This window comes from Argopecten irradians, chromosome 6 (assembly GCF_041381155.1).
Source record: "Argopecten irradians isolate NY chromosome 6, Ai_NY, whole genome shotgun sequence".
In the NCBI taxonomy this organism is placed as follows: Eukaryota; Metazoa; Mollusca; class Bivalvia; order Pectinida; family Pectinidae; genus Argopecten; species Argopecten irradians.
The window spans coordinates 23,770,633-23,787,790 of record NC_091139.1 but is presented as its reverse complement, the minus strand read 5'-3'; the positions used below and the strand labels follow the sequence as shown (position 1 = coordinate 23,787,790).

Below are 17,158 nucleotides of genomic sequence, written 5' to 3'. Positions count from 1 at the left end.
TTTTATGTGGTATTGAATACTCACTGTTAACAGGGGTTTCAATATCAGGCGGTACCCATTACTTTTTTGCCTGTTAAACCTGGCTGTGGTACCGCTGATTTGGGCTAAATGACATTCAATAGCATACAGATAGTATAGAAAATTTAAAGTAGACCTTGAAATTCTAATCATACCTGCCTCTCTTGAAAGAGAACCCCCTTTTTTATATCTGATGAAGTACTGGATGTATGTATGTATTATAGACCTATATGCAGTCAGCAAAAGAAGCAAAATTTTGAAATTTTTTAAGATTATTTGAGGTTATTAAGTGAGACAAAATTCTTGTAGATGTTTTGGGCTTAATGCCATAAACAATGCAATTTAAATTATAGGCCCTTATATAATGGACTAATAGAACACCTCTTTGAAAGAGAATCATTCTGATGAATTCTTACACTAAAGAAATGAAGAGTTGCCTATTTATTTCATAGGATTATTTAATCCTTTAGGGTATATTTCCTGTACGCTTACATTATGAATCTGTATAATCCCTGCGAGTGTCATCAAATGGCATGTCTTATTTTACTGCTATTTTAAGTTAATATATATGTAATAAAAAACAACAACAAACAACAACAAGTTAATTGCTCAATTGACATGTCTATCATTTTTTTACAACAGTCATTGCCAAATATTTTCCTTCCATATTGTCTGTACAGTACCGAACACTGCATGCAGGGTCTACTGACTGTACTGCAGCAAGCTTCTGCTGTACTGCATTTTACATGTCGATAGTAAAATGATTGTGGACTGCAAAATGTTTTATAAACAGATAAACATCAACCTCATGCCCAATTCTATCAAATGTCACATCAATAAACACTGAAAAAGGTTTAGAAGTATCATTTACGATAGACATTTCAACAGAAGACCAAAATGGCGCCCATTTTCCTCACCTTGCAAAATGTTGTTATAATAGGCACATCTGGGTCACTTAAAAGCTTAATATAGCACTTACGTTTCAAACACGGTAGAGACCAAGATGCTAGGTAGCAAATTACAGTGATGGCATAACACAGTAGATTTGGACAATTTATGAAAGAAAGGCACAATCTAAATATAGCTTAGTCATTCAACTGTACAAACCATCTGTACAAAAATATATATATAATTCCGTACAACATTTGCAATATTATATTTAGATAAAGATTTGTCCAGTGTCTGATCTTATTCCTGCATGTGATGGTAATTGAAAAATACAGGAAAAATTGTAAATATCATGATTTTTTGCTCAAAATTGCAGGGGGGTCAAAGCCAAAATTTATAAAAACTCTGTTCCCCTTCCCCTATGCTTCAGGCCAAATTTGGTTACATTAAATGCAGAACTCTATGACAAGTAGCGATTTATAGGATTTACCTCTATATTTCCCCGGTTGGGCCCCGCCCCTCCTGCCCCAGGGGGGGGGGGGGGGGGGGGGGGGGGGTGTCAGAGCCAAAATTTTTACTACAAGCTCTATTCCCCTCCCCCCAAGGATCTTTGTGGCCAAATTTGGTACAATCCATGCAGAACTCTATGACAAGTAGCGATTTATAGGATTTACCTCTAATTACCCTATTGGGCCCGCCCCTCCTGCCCCAGGGGGGTCAGAGCCAAGATTTATACAAGCTCTATTCCCCTCCCCCCAAGGATGTTTGTGGCCAAATTTGGTTACAATCCATGCAGAACTCTATGACATTAAGTAACAATTTATATGATTTACCTCTATTTCCCCTATTGAACCCCGCCCCTCCTGCCCCAGGGGGGTCAGAGCCAAGATTTATACAAACTCTGTTCCCCTTTCGCAAATGATGCTTCAGGCCAAATTAGGTTACATTAAATGCAGAACTCTATGACAAGTAGTGATTTATAGGATTTAACTCTATTTACCCTATTGGGCCCCGCCCCTCCTCCCCCAGGGGGGTCAGAGCCAAGATTTATACAAACTCTATTCCCCTCTCCCCAAGGATGTTTGTGGCCAAATGTGGTTACAATCCATGCAGAACTCTATGACTAGTAGCAATTTATAGGATTTACCTCTATTTCCCCTATTGGGCCCCGCCCCTCCTGCCCCAGAGGGGGTCAGAGCCAAGATTTATACAAACACTGTTCCCCTCCCCCCAAGGATGTTTGTGGCCAAATTTGGTTACAATCCATGCAGAACTCTATGACAAGTAGCGATTTATAGGATTTACCTCTATTTACCCTATTGGGCCCCGCCCCTCCTGCCCTAGGGGGGTCAGAGCAAAGATTTATACAAACTTTGTTCCCCTTTCCTCAAGGATGCTTCAGGCCAAATTTGGTTACATTAAATGCAGAACTCTATGACAAGTAGCGATTTATAGGATTTACCTCTATTTCCCCTGTTGGGCCCCGCCCCTCCTGCCCCAGGGGGGTCAGAGCCAAAATTTATACAAGCTCTATTCCCCTCCCCCCAAGGATGTTTGTGGCCAAATTTGGTTACAATCCATGCAGAACTCTATGACAAGTAGCGATTTATAGGATTTACCTCTATTTACCCTATTGGGCCCCGCCCCTCCTGCCCCAGGGGGGTCAGAGCCAAGATTTATACAAACTCTGTTCCCCTCCCCCCAAGGATGTTTGTGGCCAAATTTGGTTACAATCCATGCAGAACTCTATGACTAGTAGCGATTTAAAGGAAATGTTGACGGACAGACAGACGGACGGACGGACGGACGGACGACGGACGACGGACGCCGCGCCATGACATAAGCTCACCGGCCCTTCGGGCCAGGTGAGCTCCGTCCAAACAAAATAAAAAAAAGACCATTAATGTCTGGAGAGTACATGTACCAAATATTTTTGATGCCATTTACATATACCGATACATATGCTGTATACTGTACCTGGTAATTAAAAGCCATTTATCATTCAGTTATGTGATAACTTGCCAGATTGTCTATATGAAAAGCATAAAAGTCCTCTGTCCCCAACCCTGACCACCTGGCTATAGACATAATGATGGAGTTAGAGCCCAAAGATTATACGAAATGCTCTAAAAACTAACAATAGTTAAGTTTTGATGTGTCTAGTATTTTAATTGGATTTCTTAAGTCAATGGAATTTATACAATCATCTTATTGAAAAGATGACGCCTGTGATTTTTTTTAAGTTAATAAGAAATTTCCTAAACTATTGAGCTACCTGGGTTTTCAAAATCTCAATATTTTATAATACCCAGTACAGGTATACAAATGTATATTGTTGTCCATGCAATGCAGTGAAAACCTAAAAATTTTACTGATGAGGTACATGTATGTCAAAAACAATAAATGAGCTTGTCCAATCAAAAATAATCACAGTACATTAGTTGAACATTGGTGCACAACAGACAATATCACATCACAAGTTTGGAGGCTTCACCACTAATAGCACATTCTGGCACAGATTCTCCATGCTTGTATAAAGTCTGGCACAGAGTCTCAATGCTTGTACAAAGTCTGGTACAGATTCTCCATGCTTGTACAAAGTCTGGTACAGATTCTCCATGCTTGTACAAAGTCTGGTACAGATTCTCCATGCTTGTACAAAGTCTGGTACAGATTCTCCATGCTTGTACAAAGTCTGGTACAGATCCTCGATGCTTGCACAAAAGCTGTTTAACAGTCATCTGTGTGATATAATCTTTAGTTTGGATTAACACAAAATCTATAGTCATCTTGTGTCAGTGTGGCTGAGGTACGTGACCATCGACGTAAAAGTTTCGTGTAGCTTGCGGAAGACCCAACTCCATCCCTTCCAGATCTTTATTCAATATTATTTGACATCCTGTCCAAAAAAAGAGAGAGACATATTTCTAAAAACGTATAGTAATCCAAGGCCAATGCGTTATAATATTAGGTAACAGCTATTTGTATATCTCTTCTCTGAGTTGATGTTTCCATGTAGAACCCTAAAGCTTATTACTGGCTAAATCAAATTACTAATTTATTTGACATTTACCTTTATTTGATGTCAATGCATAGATTTATAATTTATGAAACTATATGAAGCGATAACAGTTGTTTGACGTTGCCAAATACATATCAAATGCTGTCATTTTACATGTTTATCTATAAAACATCGTGGAGAAGTACAAGAATCTAAATCTCACAAATAGAAAGTTTGCCAAATGATTATTTTTGTAATCTGCATTTCATGGTATACAATCCTTTAAAGTCCAAGGCCATTTATACAGTTTACTGGTTGAATCTATAATACTAGTCCTTTATTTGTGAATAACTAACAGACTTGGTCATTTTATATGGTTTTCAGATAAGCCTCGACAAAGCCCTCTATAGGTCCTTCAGGATTCATACTTGAATTATTACTTTTACAAAAAGAAAACAACCTACAGGCTGCACTGCTTACCAAGTCGTGAGTTTTCTTTTAAAAATACTGCCATATCCAACATGTCATCTTCTCTGAAATGATAACAATATATCTCTGAAGATTTGTGAAAACAGCTGAATTACATGCAAATAGTGTGAAAACAGCTGAATTACATGCAAATAGTGTGAAAACAGCTGAATTACATGCAAATAGTGTGAAAACAGCTGAATTACATGCAAATAAGTTTAAGACACATATAAAAGTGTAACTTCACGTTTTATTGAATACCTTATGCGACCCAATAAGCGCCCCTCTCTCTTTTTGAGGCCTCAATTTCAATTGCCCGGGCATAAATAAAGACCAAAACTGTATAGGTTTGCAATGATTTCGTCTTATTAAGCACCTTTGTTTTTTCAATTTTCTAAAAGCCCTGGACGCTTCTTAGATCAAATACGGTATGTAAAGTTGGGGGGATTCTGGCTGATATTGCAGACATACAACACAAAATAATTTGGTAACTCTTATTGCTGGTGCTTCAATCAAACTTTGCTTGCTTGTAATAAGATACATTTGCCGATTTAGAAAGATTACTTTTTGATTTGCTGAAAGCGCTGGACTAAAATAAAACTGCATTGTAGCTTGTTTGGTATTTTTATCACGCTAGAAACAGACAGGGTCACATTAAACTAGGCTAAGCTGTATTACTCAAAACCATACATTAGACATTTCAAAATTCCTTCTAACTTAGCTAGACTATCCAACTAAAACTAAAACAACCAGAACAGTACAGACCAGCCTGTTTCTCAGCTCCCTGAGAAAAATCAAATTACATGAACCATAAGTAAGGAGTGTAGAAGTTCATCAGACAACACAGTGAAACCTGCCTTAGCAACAACCTCTGTATAAAGACCAATTTAACCTGTGTAAGACCGGCCAATACAGACCACCTTTTCCTTGTCTCTTGGGTAGTCTTTATAAACAGGTTTAACTCTAACAGAATAAGCTATATCAAATTCCTTCTGCTTCTAGACAGCCCATGTATTTATAGTAATGTCGTAAAAATAAGATTTTCTGCCATTTTACTTACTCTTCCTTTGGTTCTGGCAGTCTATCTGTATAGTCCTCATGTACATATACATGACATGTGGAGCAAGCAAGTGATGCCTCACATGCACCTAAAACAACAACAGTGTACAGTTCAAAATTTTACACACGCACATGTGTTTTGATCTTTGTATTACACACATATTTGTTTAAAGGAAGTACTTGATTTTCGATTTAAAACTTAAGACAGACTTTTTCCTCGTTATACTGTATTTCTATAAAGGTTTAATAACAAATATAGTGCCATTTGTCCCCATTTCGGAAAATGATGGGGACTCAATCCAATGGAGTTATCAGAATTGTACTACTGGGGTCAGCTACTGGTCCCTTAACCTGAACACAGTTCAAATGTAATATTATCATGGTTGTGAGTGTACATGCCTACCTTCTAATTCTATTCCATACCGGTGAGCTAAGTACATCGCATTGTCTCCTACTTTTCCTCGGATGGGTATCCGCTCTCCACTTCTTGTTATATACACAATATTAACACTGAAAGACAGAAGCCAAACATTCAATGTAGATATCAACTATTGTATTCTTTCTAGTCATCATATTGAGTCTGTAACACTTTTGAAGATACATGTACTTAATGACTAGATGTTCATCCGATCAAAAATATAAAACTGGTGTAAATATTCCATGTTCTTCATGAAATGAATAATTAAGTGTAGCTTCCGGACATCCGGAACTCCTCAGGGAATAGATATTCTCGTGATTATACCCTATGAGTTCAGGATGGCTTCCGGGATAACCAAGACTTTGATTTCAATATATTGATAATTAAAATCTTAATGTATACATTTAAAGATTTATCCAGGAAATGTACGTATTTTGATACCAATAATTGTTTTTGAAATAAAATTGCTTATATAATGGCTCTTAAAACATTTCTAGAAGCAATTTTACATGACATCTAGAAGTTATCTCCCTTTACAAAAGGCTTTGGTTGATATGTTTCTAAAGCTTTTTAAACAGCTAGGACAGTACCATGCATGTCTTCTTTACATAAATTGTTCATAAAGAAGTGATTTCATGTGTAAAAGTCACTTTTACTAAATCAGTTGTGAAAGTAATAAAAGCTGTAGGTAATAAAGAATTGTGGACTTCAAACAATATTATATGAATTTTTTTTTAGAATCCTTTTGAATGCAGCGTTTGTACCAGTAGTTTTGCAAACATTATATTTCCTAATGATATAATAAATAAGCAGTTTTGCTTACACCTCATCTTCACTCTTTGGATCTTGCATTTCATAATCACCATGATGGAGTGGCCCTGTAAAGGATAAATACATGGTTACTGTATCAATCATCAAAGATATATGTATAGGAAATATATAAACTTAGGGAAGTCATTATTACTACTTTTTTATATCTCATTCTTTAATCACAAACATATGTGTCTGTTATAATCAACATTTTACCAATAGATTAAAACATCTTGACCACAATGCTGACAATTTTAACTTCTTATAAATGGCTTGATATAACAACTGCTTTAAGCTTGTTTCAGCAATAATTGAGCAGTTCAAACGCTCTTATGGTCGACAAACATAATCTTCATCCGGCAGACGCTCACGATCAGAGCTATCACTCTTTATTTGCAAACGTTCAAGTGATTTTGACCACCTTCCAATATTCAATCAGCTGACCAAAAATGAAATATCCGTTACGGAAAAAAATAATTCTTCTTTCTCAAATGGGAGTTTTGGGACAAGGATAGAGTGTATATATATAAAAAAAATAAACAGAAAATTTGCCCTTTAAAGATGCTCTACCGCTGACAGAGCATAAATGATATTCATCATTTGAACAATAATTGGTGTTTAATTGTGTATATATATGTCTAATTAACACAAAAAATAATATAAAATAATTTATTTCGCCTTTGGTGCATGCACAATTCCATATAGGATATAGTGACACGGAATTTTATCGGGATGCAATTAATTATTTTTCATATTTTTAACTTGAAGTAAAATTAGAAGCTCAAACTTTTCAATGGTGGTAATGATGTAAAGTAAGTAAATTTTTTAACTAAAGAAAAATACTAAATCGTCTGCTCCTGTTTTTGATAGTGAAAAAATACCATTTGTCAGCGGTGGAGCATCTTTAAGGCTTTGCCTTCAGTCATATTATCAAGAACATACAGAATATTTTAATTGTGTATTGGTGTACATGTAAGTTTCATCTTCTTCTGAGCATTTGTCATCTACGCTAGCCAAGGCTTCTGATTATGTTACACTCCACGTTCGTGAAGTGTAACGTAATCATTAGCCTTGGCTAAAGAAGATGAGCATTGGTTTTCATTCTAGACTTCTTAATAAAATTTTGAAATGTTAAAGTTCTACCAGAAAGTTGGAGAGTACACTATCAGTTCATAATTTTGCACAAGTACATGTATACTTTCATACTTTTTACAAAATTCAAGCAATTGTTCTGCATGTGCAATGTGACAGCTACACATTTTTGTGAAAAACTGTTGAAGATTATCAAGTCCTATATCTTAGTCTCTGATACATTACTTTTGATTACTCCAAAGAATATCAAAGATGTTCCATTGCCTCTAGAGCATAAACTAGTCTCATAATTTGAATATTTGACATTTATTCATGTAAATATATGTCGAATTAACACAAAAAAATTATATAAAATAATTGCTTCACTTTTGGTGATGAACAATCAGTACTTCATTCCATATAGGGCATTTTGCCATGGATTTTTTTCAGGACGCAATTAATAATTTTCAATATTTTCATCTTAAGTAAAACAAGAAGCTCAAACTTTTCAATTTTGGTTATGGTGGAAGGTAAGTAACTTTTGCAACTGAAGAAGAATACTAATTGGTCTGCTCCTGTTTTTGATAGAGAAAAAATCCCATTAGTCAGGGGTGTAGCATCTTTATTAAAATATATCTGTCCAAAAGTCTTTTAAAAATTTTATCGTTACATTGCTTTATCCAGAAAAATTCACAAACTTCAATTTATATAGATCTATTATTACCACACTATTGTTTTTAATATCAAATTTCTTATCTAATGGCTCTTAAAGAAGATTTATGGAAACAGTTAGGATGAATTATCTCCCCTTATTACTAGATATTTTATGGTATATACCCAGGCGCTTGAAGTCCTGAATTCCAAGCACCTGTGTTATATCAATTTCGAATACTTTCATTCTTCACTAATATGACACTATCTACAATGTATAGATTCTATAAGTATAACTTGAACTATATCGTATAGACTTAGTACTGAAAGTCTGAAATATTCTGGTATTCTCAACTGCAACTAATTGGAAATAGGCCGAATAGTGCTGACTTTGTAACCTTGTAAAAAACTAAAATATTCTAAACGACAATATCCCCGAGGCACCTAACATTTGCAATGACCTCTCAAAACAAGGACAGTTAGTAGTTACACAAGAAATTTGTGCAAATCAAACATTACCTGTCGTTGTCCGGAAAGTTCGCTTGCACAGATCAAACCCTACTCTTCGTTCTAATCTCACAACTCGACTATTACTCTGTAAATTACACCTAGTGGCTTTTTTAACGTTATGCAAGCAGAGTCTGCAAATGCTTCGTATCATGGGGGCTGACATCTTGAAAATATAGCATAAATATAGCAATTATTAGTTTCGTATAAATAATGCGCGCGCACCTGCCAATAAAAAAGAATAAAAAAAAATGGACGATACGAAACGATCGCTGCGGTGCTAGCTCTCCTTATTAGCATGCAAGTCTACTACGATGACAGTACAGCGATTGTAGCATTGAATACGGATTTACTGTCTTAATTTAAGTTTAATAACTTGGATTTACACTATTTGCAATTTGAAGGTAACACTGTAATGATGACGTAGCTATCGGGATTTGGATTATAACCGATGATTTGTGAAAGCATGTTATATTTCAGTCATCGTAATGTTTTGATGAAAAGGTCGGAAAGGCCATTTCCAACATGGCGACCCTGAATTACAATAACATCGGGGTATTTATGCTACTTTGTAGATTACTGTGTGTAGTTTTGTTAATTTCTTTAAGTTGTGGAACTAGTACAAAGAAAGTGAGAGATGTGACAGATCAAACTCAGGGTAAATTAAGCTTGCACAATATCGGCGAACAAGATGAAAAGTTGGCCAAACTATTCGATGACGGATATTTCACAGACACGCGACAAGAAAATGTCTCCCCAAAAGTTCTTGGTGGTATCGACATCGCAAACGAAGCTGTTAAAATATCTATGCAGTTGCTATGGATAGCAAATCAAGAAATTGGCGTGACTGATATGCAGGTGAGTTTACATGAAGATAAATGAAACCTGAGTGTGTGTATTCCGTTGTGTATTGCACGCGTTGTGCCCCGTTGTGTACAATACACAACAACGATCCAAAAGATTTTATTACTGGTCCTTCGTCTTGTAAATTTATATTATAGCATACATTGGCAAATCTTTAAAGAATAAGTTTTAATGGTCATCGAATTGCTAAATATGATTTCTACCATTATAGTATTATTTTCATTTCGACTGATTTTATTTAATAAAAGCAAGTGTTTATAAAATGATGTTGTTTTGAATGTACATACTTTAAAACTTTTTGGTAAATATGGATGTCAGAAGTTTGGATTTTAATTTTAATGAATTCATTGTACATACTTACATTTCGTTGCAATACAATTAAAAAAACAACAACAAAATGTTAAAAATTATATTAAATTCATTTGAGAAAAAAAAACCTTTTAAATAAATGATAATTTTTTGTGAATTACTATATTTTTTGTAGACCTGCAAATGTTAATTTATTTAATGATGTTGTCCCTATTGACTTCTTAATTCCTTCCACTCTATTAACTCAGAAACAAAATACAGTATGATACCTTAATTGTCTTAAAGTGTCTGAAATTACATGTTTTTGTTAAGTAATTTGAAAGGATGTTAGTTTAACCCAACTTGTAATATTGTTTTTGTCTGGAAATTGCCTTAATTAAGAAAATTTCTTCATACTCATTACTGTTGTATACATAGTGCACATGCAGTTACATAAAAGTCTATCTATCTACATACAGTTGTAACCTTAATTTGTAAAACTAACATATCTTGTTCATCCAATAAATCACCTTTTAAGTGAAATATTGGAATAGCATTATAAGAATGCACTGACTACCTGGTATATATTATATATATGACTCAGAGAAGATTTGATTAAGTCCTAGCTATAGTTTAAAAGTGTAGAAAATATCAAGAACATGATACTTTAAAAAAAATACATAGAAAGAAACCAGCAATGTGATATTATTTGAAATACTGAATACGAGAGAGATGCGATAATTGCTAAATTGTAAATTTATTCGTTATTAATACTGAGTAGATCACAAACATGTAAATGACACAAAGCTTTCAAGTGCTTTTGATTCTCAGTGCATATAAAGCACATGTGCATATGTTCACATGTGAGGTGCATGCATTGGTAATTTTCTGTACCTGTGATGTACTGATATATTGCCGTCAATGACAGCTGAATTCTATTTGAATTAATATAATGACGGTTGGGTTTTGTTATCGGGAATAAATTAATCCAATCTTCAAAGGTAATAGTTAATGTTTGTATGCATTATGTATGAGGCAGAATGAGATATTTAATTGCTAAGAATTCAATGTGGGGTGTTCATGTTCTTGTATTCAGGTGAAAATTTGAATACAGGTATTTCTTGTAGTAAACTTTTGACAAGTCTCAATTTGAAACAACCTTTTAATAAAGTTTAATGTACCTGTGCCTTATCCTCCATATTAATATATCACAAAGACTTGCGTAAAAAGAAAACAAAATACAGTGAAGAAAAGAGTAAATATTTTTCAAAAGTTTGATAAGAAACAGCAACATAATTGCAAGCCACTAAAATTTCTTCATCACTTACACAACTTCTCATTAAACTTATTCATACATACACTTGGTTTGATGTATATTGAAATACAAAATTTTATATCACAGCTAGACTTCACATTATGAATTTTAAATTAGTTTGGGACTAAAGGAAAAAAAATGATAACGTGTGATGAAGTTTACTATAATGATATATCTTGTTCAGGTTATTATAATTGTCATTAGTGATGTGATAATTAACAAACGTGTTATTCAAAATTTAAATAGCGGCCAACAAAGTACTTTTTTGAAAGTTTTCCAATTAATCTTCTGTAGGAGTTTTTAATTTCTCCCAGTAAATGTACTGTTTGCCACTAACTACTGTACTGTACATTTCCTCGCGGCTTTGAAGCCGATATGATTGCTCAAACAAAATGTTATTTACAGTAACCTCCACCCCGTCTAACTTGGATTCAAAGGGATCTGAAGGTGCTCTAAATCCATGTAAACTAGCTATCAGATTTTCCGGTATTAGGGGTGTATTTACACTGGGGCCAACATAGGGAGTGCAAATACTTTTTGTCTGCAGGTAAACTTTGAAGGCTAGAAATGTTTTAAGTTAGTAACGACTATAGACATTAAATTATATTACCACTTTGTTAGGGCTTTTCCTGTCATGTGAGACTGTTTTAAAATGCCCATGTGAATGTCCCAAGTTTTATCAGCTTGAAATATCTTATACTAGTTAAATTATTTTGTTATCTAAAAGGTATATGCAATTTCAAAATTGTTTTATTATAATGTAAGATTAAAACACTACAAATGTACAAATGCTAAGATTTTTTTTTCTACACAGATATTATTTGAAAAGATTTCAAAGTTCCAAAATCTTTATGAAATGACCTGCAGTGATTAGTCAAGGGATAACATGATACTGTTACACAATTCACAGATAATTCTCAAAGTGTATGTACACACATGTGTATGAAAAGACTTTAAATTCTTTGATGTATTTAAAGCTGATTCTTGTATTGTAGCATAAAAGACTGCTAATTTGACCCTTGTGATTAGTTATGTACTAATTCTCTAAAATGAATAATCATTAGGCCTATTTTTTCATGGTCTGGATATATCGCAGTACAAAGAATTTGTGGAAGAAGCACACAAATTTTATTTTCTGATTATAATTGAAAGCACATGCACATATATATATAATTGTGATGTAGAATAAGGTTGTGCAATAGGTAAGAAATAAAAGCTATATATATTAATAATTTAATATCCCCTGACCCTTAATGGTTTGTTTTAGAAAGCTAGAAATGCGAACAGAATGTTATAATACTGTGGTCAGTCTTTGAAAAAAAACCATCCCACCCCTGGTACCTTGATATTTAATTGAAGCCAATGTTACAGGCTATGACAACTATATATACTGGTAAATTATCAAAAAAATTAATAGTAACCTGACAAGCATATTAGGTCTTGTTTGTAAAATACTAAAGATAGTTATAAGCATTAAGAATAGATAAATTATGTACATGTATGGTACGTATACCGAGATCAGGTTCCTTAACTGTGATTTGTTGCCAGTTATAGAGCAATCTTTACCTATATATACTTAACAAGGGGTACTTAACAAGTATATATATACTTTACTGTATCTTCAGGTCTCTAAAAGTCTTGAGATCTTTTGAATTTATAATAAATTTAAAGCTATTTATGGTAAAATTATGCATACGTTTATTTATGCATGTAAATGGAATAGTCTCAAAAGGGAGTTCACAAAGGCTTCCATTCAATGGTTATAATGACGGAGAATAAAATATATGATCTCTGTATTACACTTCAAGACCTGTCAGACGTTCAAAGGAAGCAGAGCAATATTAGCCTGCATTGAATAAGTCCATGCAGAAGAGAAATGGCAATTTGATTGTCCCTGACCTGAACGTACATGTTGTATACTCAACAAGTAAAGCTACTTTGTTAGAGGGCTCAACTTTTTCTAGTTGTCTGGACATTAATCCACAGTAAGGATTCACACTTACCAGTAATATATATGTCCTATAAGCTATAGTTAGGTCATGAGTTTTATTCCGTAAAATCAACCTACTGAGGGACCATAATTTTCTAATTATACATATAGTGAAAACCTGTCTCTATGACCACCTGTGTAGTCATGGAGCGACTTACTGCCTTGTGTGACTTTAAAATTATTCCTCCAGATGCACATTATATTAACTATATAACCAATGTCATATTTTGGAGTGATTTTTGTGATATCACACTGGAATGTGGGACTAATCAATCGTAAATCATCCTTTACCCAGGTTGTTTTTGGTATCTCGAAACCTTGTGCTCAATTTTAGTGGAACTACCAGTAAGTCCATCGCAAGTGACTGTGCATCCATCAGAACATGATAGACAAAGATGGAAGAAAATATTTTACCTAGTTCAAGTACTTTTGGGGTGAAATGTTTCGAAAGAATTGTTTGATTTTGAGAGTTGTTACTACTTTTTGATAGTGTTTTCTTGATAAGATATATTTTCAATCTTAATCAGAATTTGTTATTCAGTTATAAAGTATATCTTCTACTGTCTACCGGTACATGGGATTCATTCTTACATGGAGAAATATAATAAATGGACTTTTATGTTTACATGCATATCATTATAGAAAAACAAATAATTAAGCACATAATTCTTTTTTTATTTACCGTATTCGACCCAATAAGCGCCAAGGACGTTTAAATAATTGAAGAAAATGCAAAGGTGCTAATAAGGCAAAATAATTGCAAATCTATACAGTTTTGTGTAGTTTTGGCCTTTATTTATGACTGAGCAATTGAAATTAAAGCCTCAAAAGGGAGAAGAGGCGTTTACAGGGACATGGGCTCTTATTGGATATTGGGTTGCATACGGTAATTATTTTTTCATTTTTTTTTTTTTTTGGGGGGGGGGGGGGGGGTAGGAGCTAGGTGGGTATAGCGTAATGTAATGCAGATGGTAAAATTTCCTGCAGTTGCGTGAACTCTCCAGTTAGTCTTTTTCTTGATAAACATTTAGACTACCAATAATTGAAATCATTATTATTTCTATATTGTATATACATATATATATATATATGGTATATAAATATCAATTGCTATTGAGAGCCATAAAGAAGGGGAGATAATAAAAAAGAGATAGTTCTCTTCTTCTATGTGACTGTGAATTTAAACCTGTATATCCATATAAGTCTGATACAAAACTTAAATGAATTTACATTTTAGAATGCATTACTTGATGATAGGTAAAAGATTGAAATGAACTTACTGATAAAAATTAATACTTCCATGCTTGTTTTGACAACTCAAAACAAGTGTACATTATTTTACGAATTGTATGCACGTTTTTGATAAAAAAAGTGCTGAATTTTAGATGAAATATCTTTTTTATACCGGGTAATGAGTGGTAATTATATTGGAAGGTTTCAGTAATTACCTATTTTATAGCCGATAGATCAAAAACTGCTTTCAAAATTTGATAACCAAATGAGGATATTTATAGACAGAGCTTTTGACTGCCTCATGCTATTCTTTGATGAACATGATGAATTATTATTTGATATTTGACTTGATAACCACAATTTGAATTATGATCATCGACTCGGAACCTAAAGAGGACCAACATCCTGTATTGACAATATTACAAGTGTCTTTGCTAGACGAACAGCCAAGTAGATGTTAGCACTAAATCGACACATCTATGGTTCGTAGATCATCAAGGATGTTGGTTTTGTAAAGAAAATTTCTCAAGCAGTTAGATCTTATCCAGTGTTGATCATTTCTATGTGTAGTTCAGCAAGCAGTTTGAATCGCTTGAAAGACATTGATACAATCAGCCAAGAAATCACCATGATCGTCTTTTTAATAGAGAGATAATCTTTAAATAAAAGTGTGTGAGTCGAAGGTTGGTTATTTACAAAACCTTACTTGTGTTGAAGGAATTTGAAAGTGTGTGAGAGTCAGAGGCCACTGTGGCCAACTGGTTAAGATCGATGCCCTCCATCTCTGTGTTGCAATTTCGAACCCCATGTGAGGCAGTTGTCTGACAGTAGCCTGTAGGTCGGTGGTTTTTCCTCTTAAACCTACCGATCCCTTACATAAATGGTCCTAACAGAACATATTTGAGGCTTTTACTATAAAGTCTAAGCTCTAAAAATTATAATATAGTCTAGGCTATGCAAGCGTTCAAAGGTAGGTACAATAGTTGAAATATATAGAAAGGGACATAGATTGAGCTAAAATGCTTTTAACCTGTTGGATAGCCCGATACATTTTAACACTGTGATCCTAGAAGCTACACAAAGGTTGATATATAAATGATATTATAGTAAATATCATTAGGATCATTGAGGGATGCTAAGAGGAAATAAAGGTAGCTTTATAGGCTGACACATATAAACAGAACGTGGTGTTTGTATGCTAAACAAGGTAAACGCTGGAGCCTGGGGCCTTTGCTTGGTGTATAATGCGGGCGATCTTGTCCCTGTAATATTAAAGGATAAGGTTGTTTGCCCCGAGGATATCATCATCCAAGCTGTATATATAAAAAGGCTGATCTTGATCAAATTTTGACAGCCTTGATTTAAACATTTGGCCTTTTATCTGTTATTCATGACACCTGGGCCTTTGGATTCATTTAAATGCAAATTATGGAAGGTTTTATGGAAAGGATGATGGATTGATATCCACTTGAAATTTTCAGGTTTTTGATGGTGTGCAATATCTAATGTAAATTACAATTAATTGTAAAATATTATTCTATCCCCACCTATCACTTTCTCTTCTCAGCACCATCTCTCCAGATCCCTTTCTTGTAAAATATTCTTCTATCCCTTCATATCCGATTCTGTTCCGGGCACCCCTTCATTCATTCCGTTTAAAACATTCTGACTGCCCCCACCCACCCCCAATTTCCATTCCCTTTCCCTGTAAACTATTCTTCTATCCTCTTCTCCCTCCGGTACCCTCCCTCCCTTCCCTGTGAAATAACCCAACCAACCCCCCCCCCCCCCCATTATATATTAGCTCCCTTCCTTACACCATTCCCTTCTTGTCCTACTCCCCTACATTTCTTCCCTGATCCCTTTTTTCTCTCTCAAATCTTGCCCTCTTCCCTTTCTACTCTCCAGCCTCTTTCATCATCCTCTTCACCTTCCTTTATTTCAAGCTACAAATACAGTGAGCATTGGTTATTGTTAGGATCAAAATCTAAAAAGTCACTTACAATACTTCAGATTTGTTTTATCCCCTCTAGTTGAATAAATTTGGACATGATTTCCATGACTACCTAAATATAACCTAGCTATCCTTAATATTTTAATGAATATGTCTTTGGAAGTATGAATCATATTTTGTGAATCAAGTGTGATTTCATAGAAATCTAAATATATATACTGACAATATATCAGAGTAAGTTAGTGTGTTAATATGAACTCCACAAAAAGACAACTCAGGTTTCATGTTATAGTGAATATTACTTCATGGTGTAGAACTATATGAAACTTTTTTAAAAATGTTGACGTTGTCTATTTTACAATACACAAGTCTCCAATATCAAATTATCATCATGTCATCACTATACCTTTTGTCTTTCCAGACCATCTATGATAACCTAAAATATGAAGACGAACAGGCCAACCCACAAAAGAAGCTGGACTATGTAAGTTGGGATGCATGGCAATAATTCTACATTCAAAATTATGCAATATTTTGTCTCAAATTCTGTACCATTTCCATGGTTATGAAAACATTTGGACAAATTAAAAAGTGTAGTTCTATAGAATAGAAGTCAGCATATA

At 34.2% G+C, this 17,158-nt stretch overlaps 2 protein-coding genes across 2 annotated transcripts in view; one reads left to right on the top strand and one right to left on the bottom strand.

Annotated features, from left to right (window-relative positions):
• Positions 1–2,783: 2,783 nt before the first annotated feature.
• Positions 2,784–9,078, bottom strand: LOC138325388 (adrenodoxin-like protein 1, mitochondrial). Its single transcript, XM_069271020.1, has 6 exons — positions 8,904–9,078; positions 6,676–6,730; positions 5,838–5,944; positions 5,436–5,523; positions 4,388–4,440; positions 2,784–3,805 (listed from the first exon to the last, which is right to left on the bottom strand). The coding sequence occupies exons 1-6, from the start codon at positions 9,055–9,057 to the stop codon at positions 3,702–3,704; spliced, it is 561 nt and encodes a 186-aa protein (XP_069127121.1). The 5' UTR covers positions 9,058–9,078; the 3' UTR covers positions 2,784–3,701.
• A 94-nt stretch (positions 9,079–9,172) lies between these two features.
• Positions 9,173–17,158, top strand: part of LOC138325389 (VWFA and cache domain-containing protein 1-like) — a 44,579-nt gene continuing 36,593 nt past the window's right edge. The window contains exons 1-2 of the mRNA XM_069271021.1: positions 9,173–9,749; positions 16,957–17,019. Coding sequence (XP_069127122.1) covers positions 9,417–9,749; positions 16,957–17,019 — 396 coding nt within the window. The 5' untranslated portion in view covers positions 9,173–9,416. The remainder of the gene's footprint in view (positions 9,750–16,956; positions 17,020–17,158) is intronic.

Excerpts from the sequence above, each read along its gene's own strand:
- LOC138325388 (XM_069271020.1), bottom strand. The coding sequence starts at position 9,057 with ATGTCAGCCCCCATGATACGAAGCATTTGCAGACTCTGCTTGCATAAC. Across the intron at positions 5,945-6,675 it reads CCAAAGAGTGAAGATGAGGT|TGTTAATATTGTGTATATAA; the intron begins GTAAGCAAAACT and ends TCTGTCTTTCAG. Across the intron at positions 4,441-5,435 it reads CTGCCAGAACCAAAGGAAGA|AGAAGATGACATGTTGGATA; the intron begins GTAAGTAAAATG and ends TTATCATTTCAG.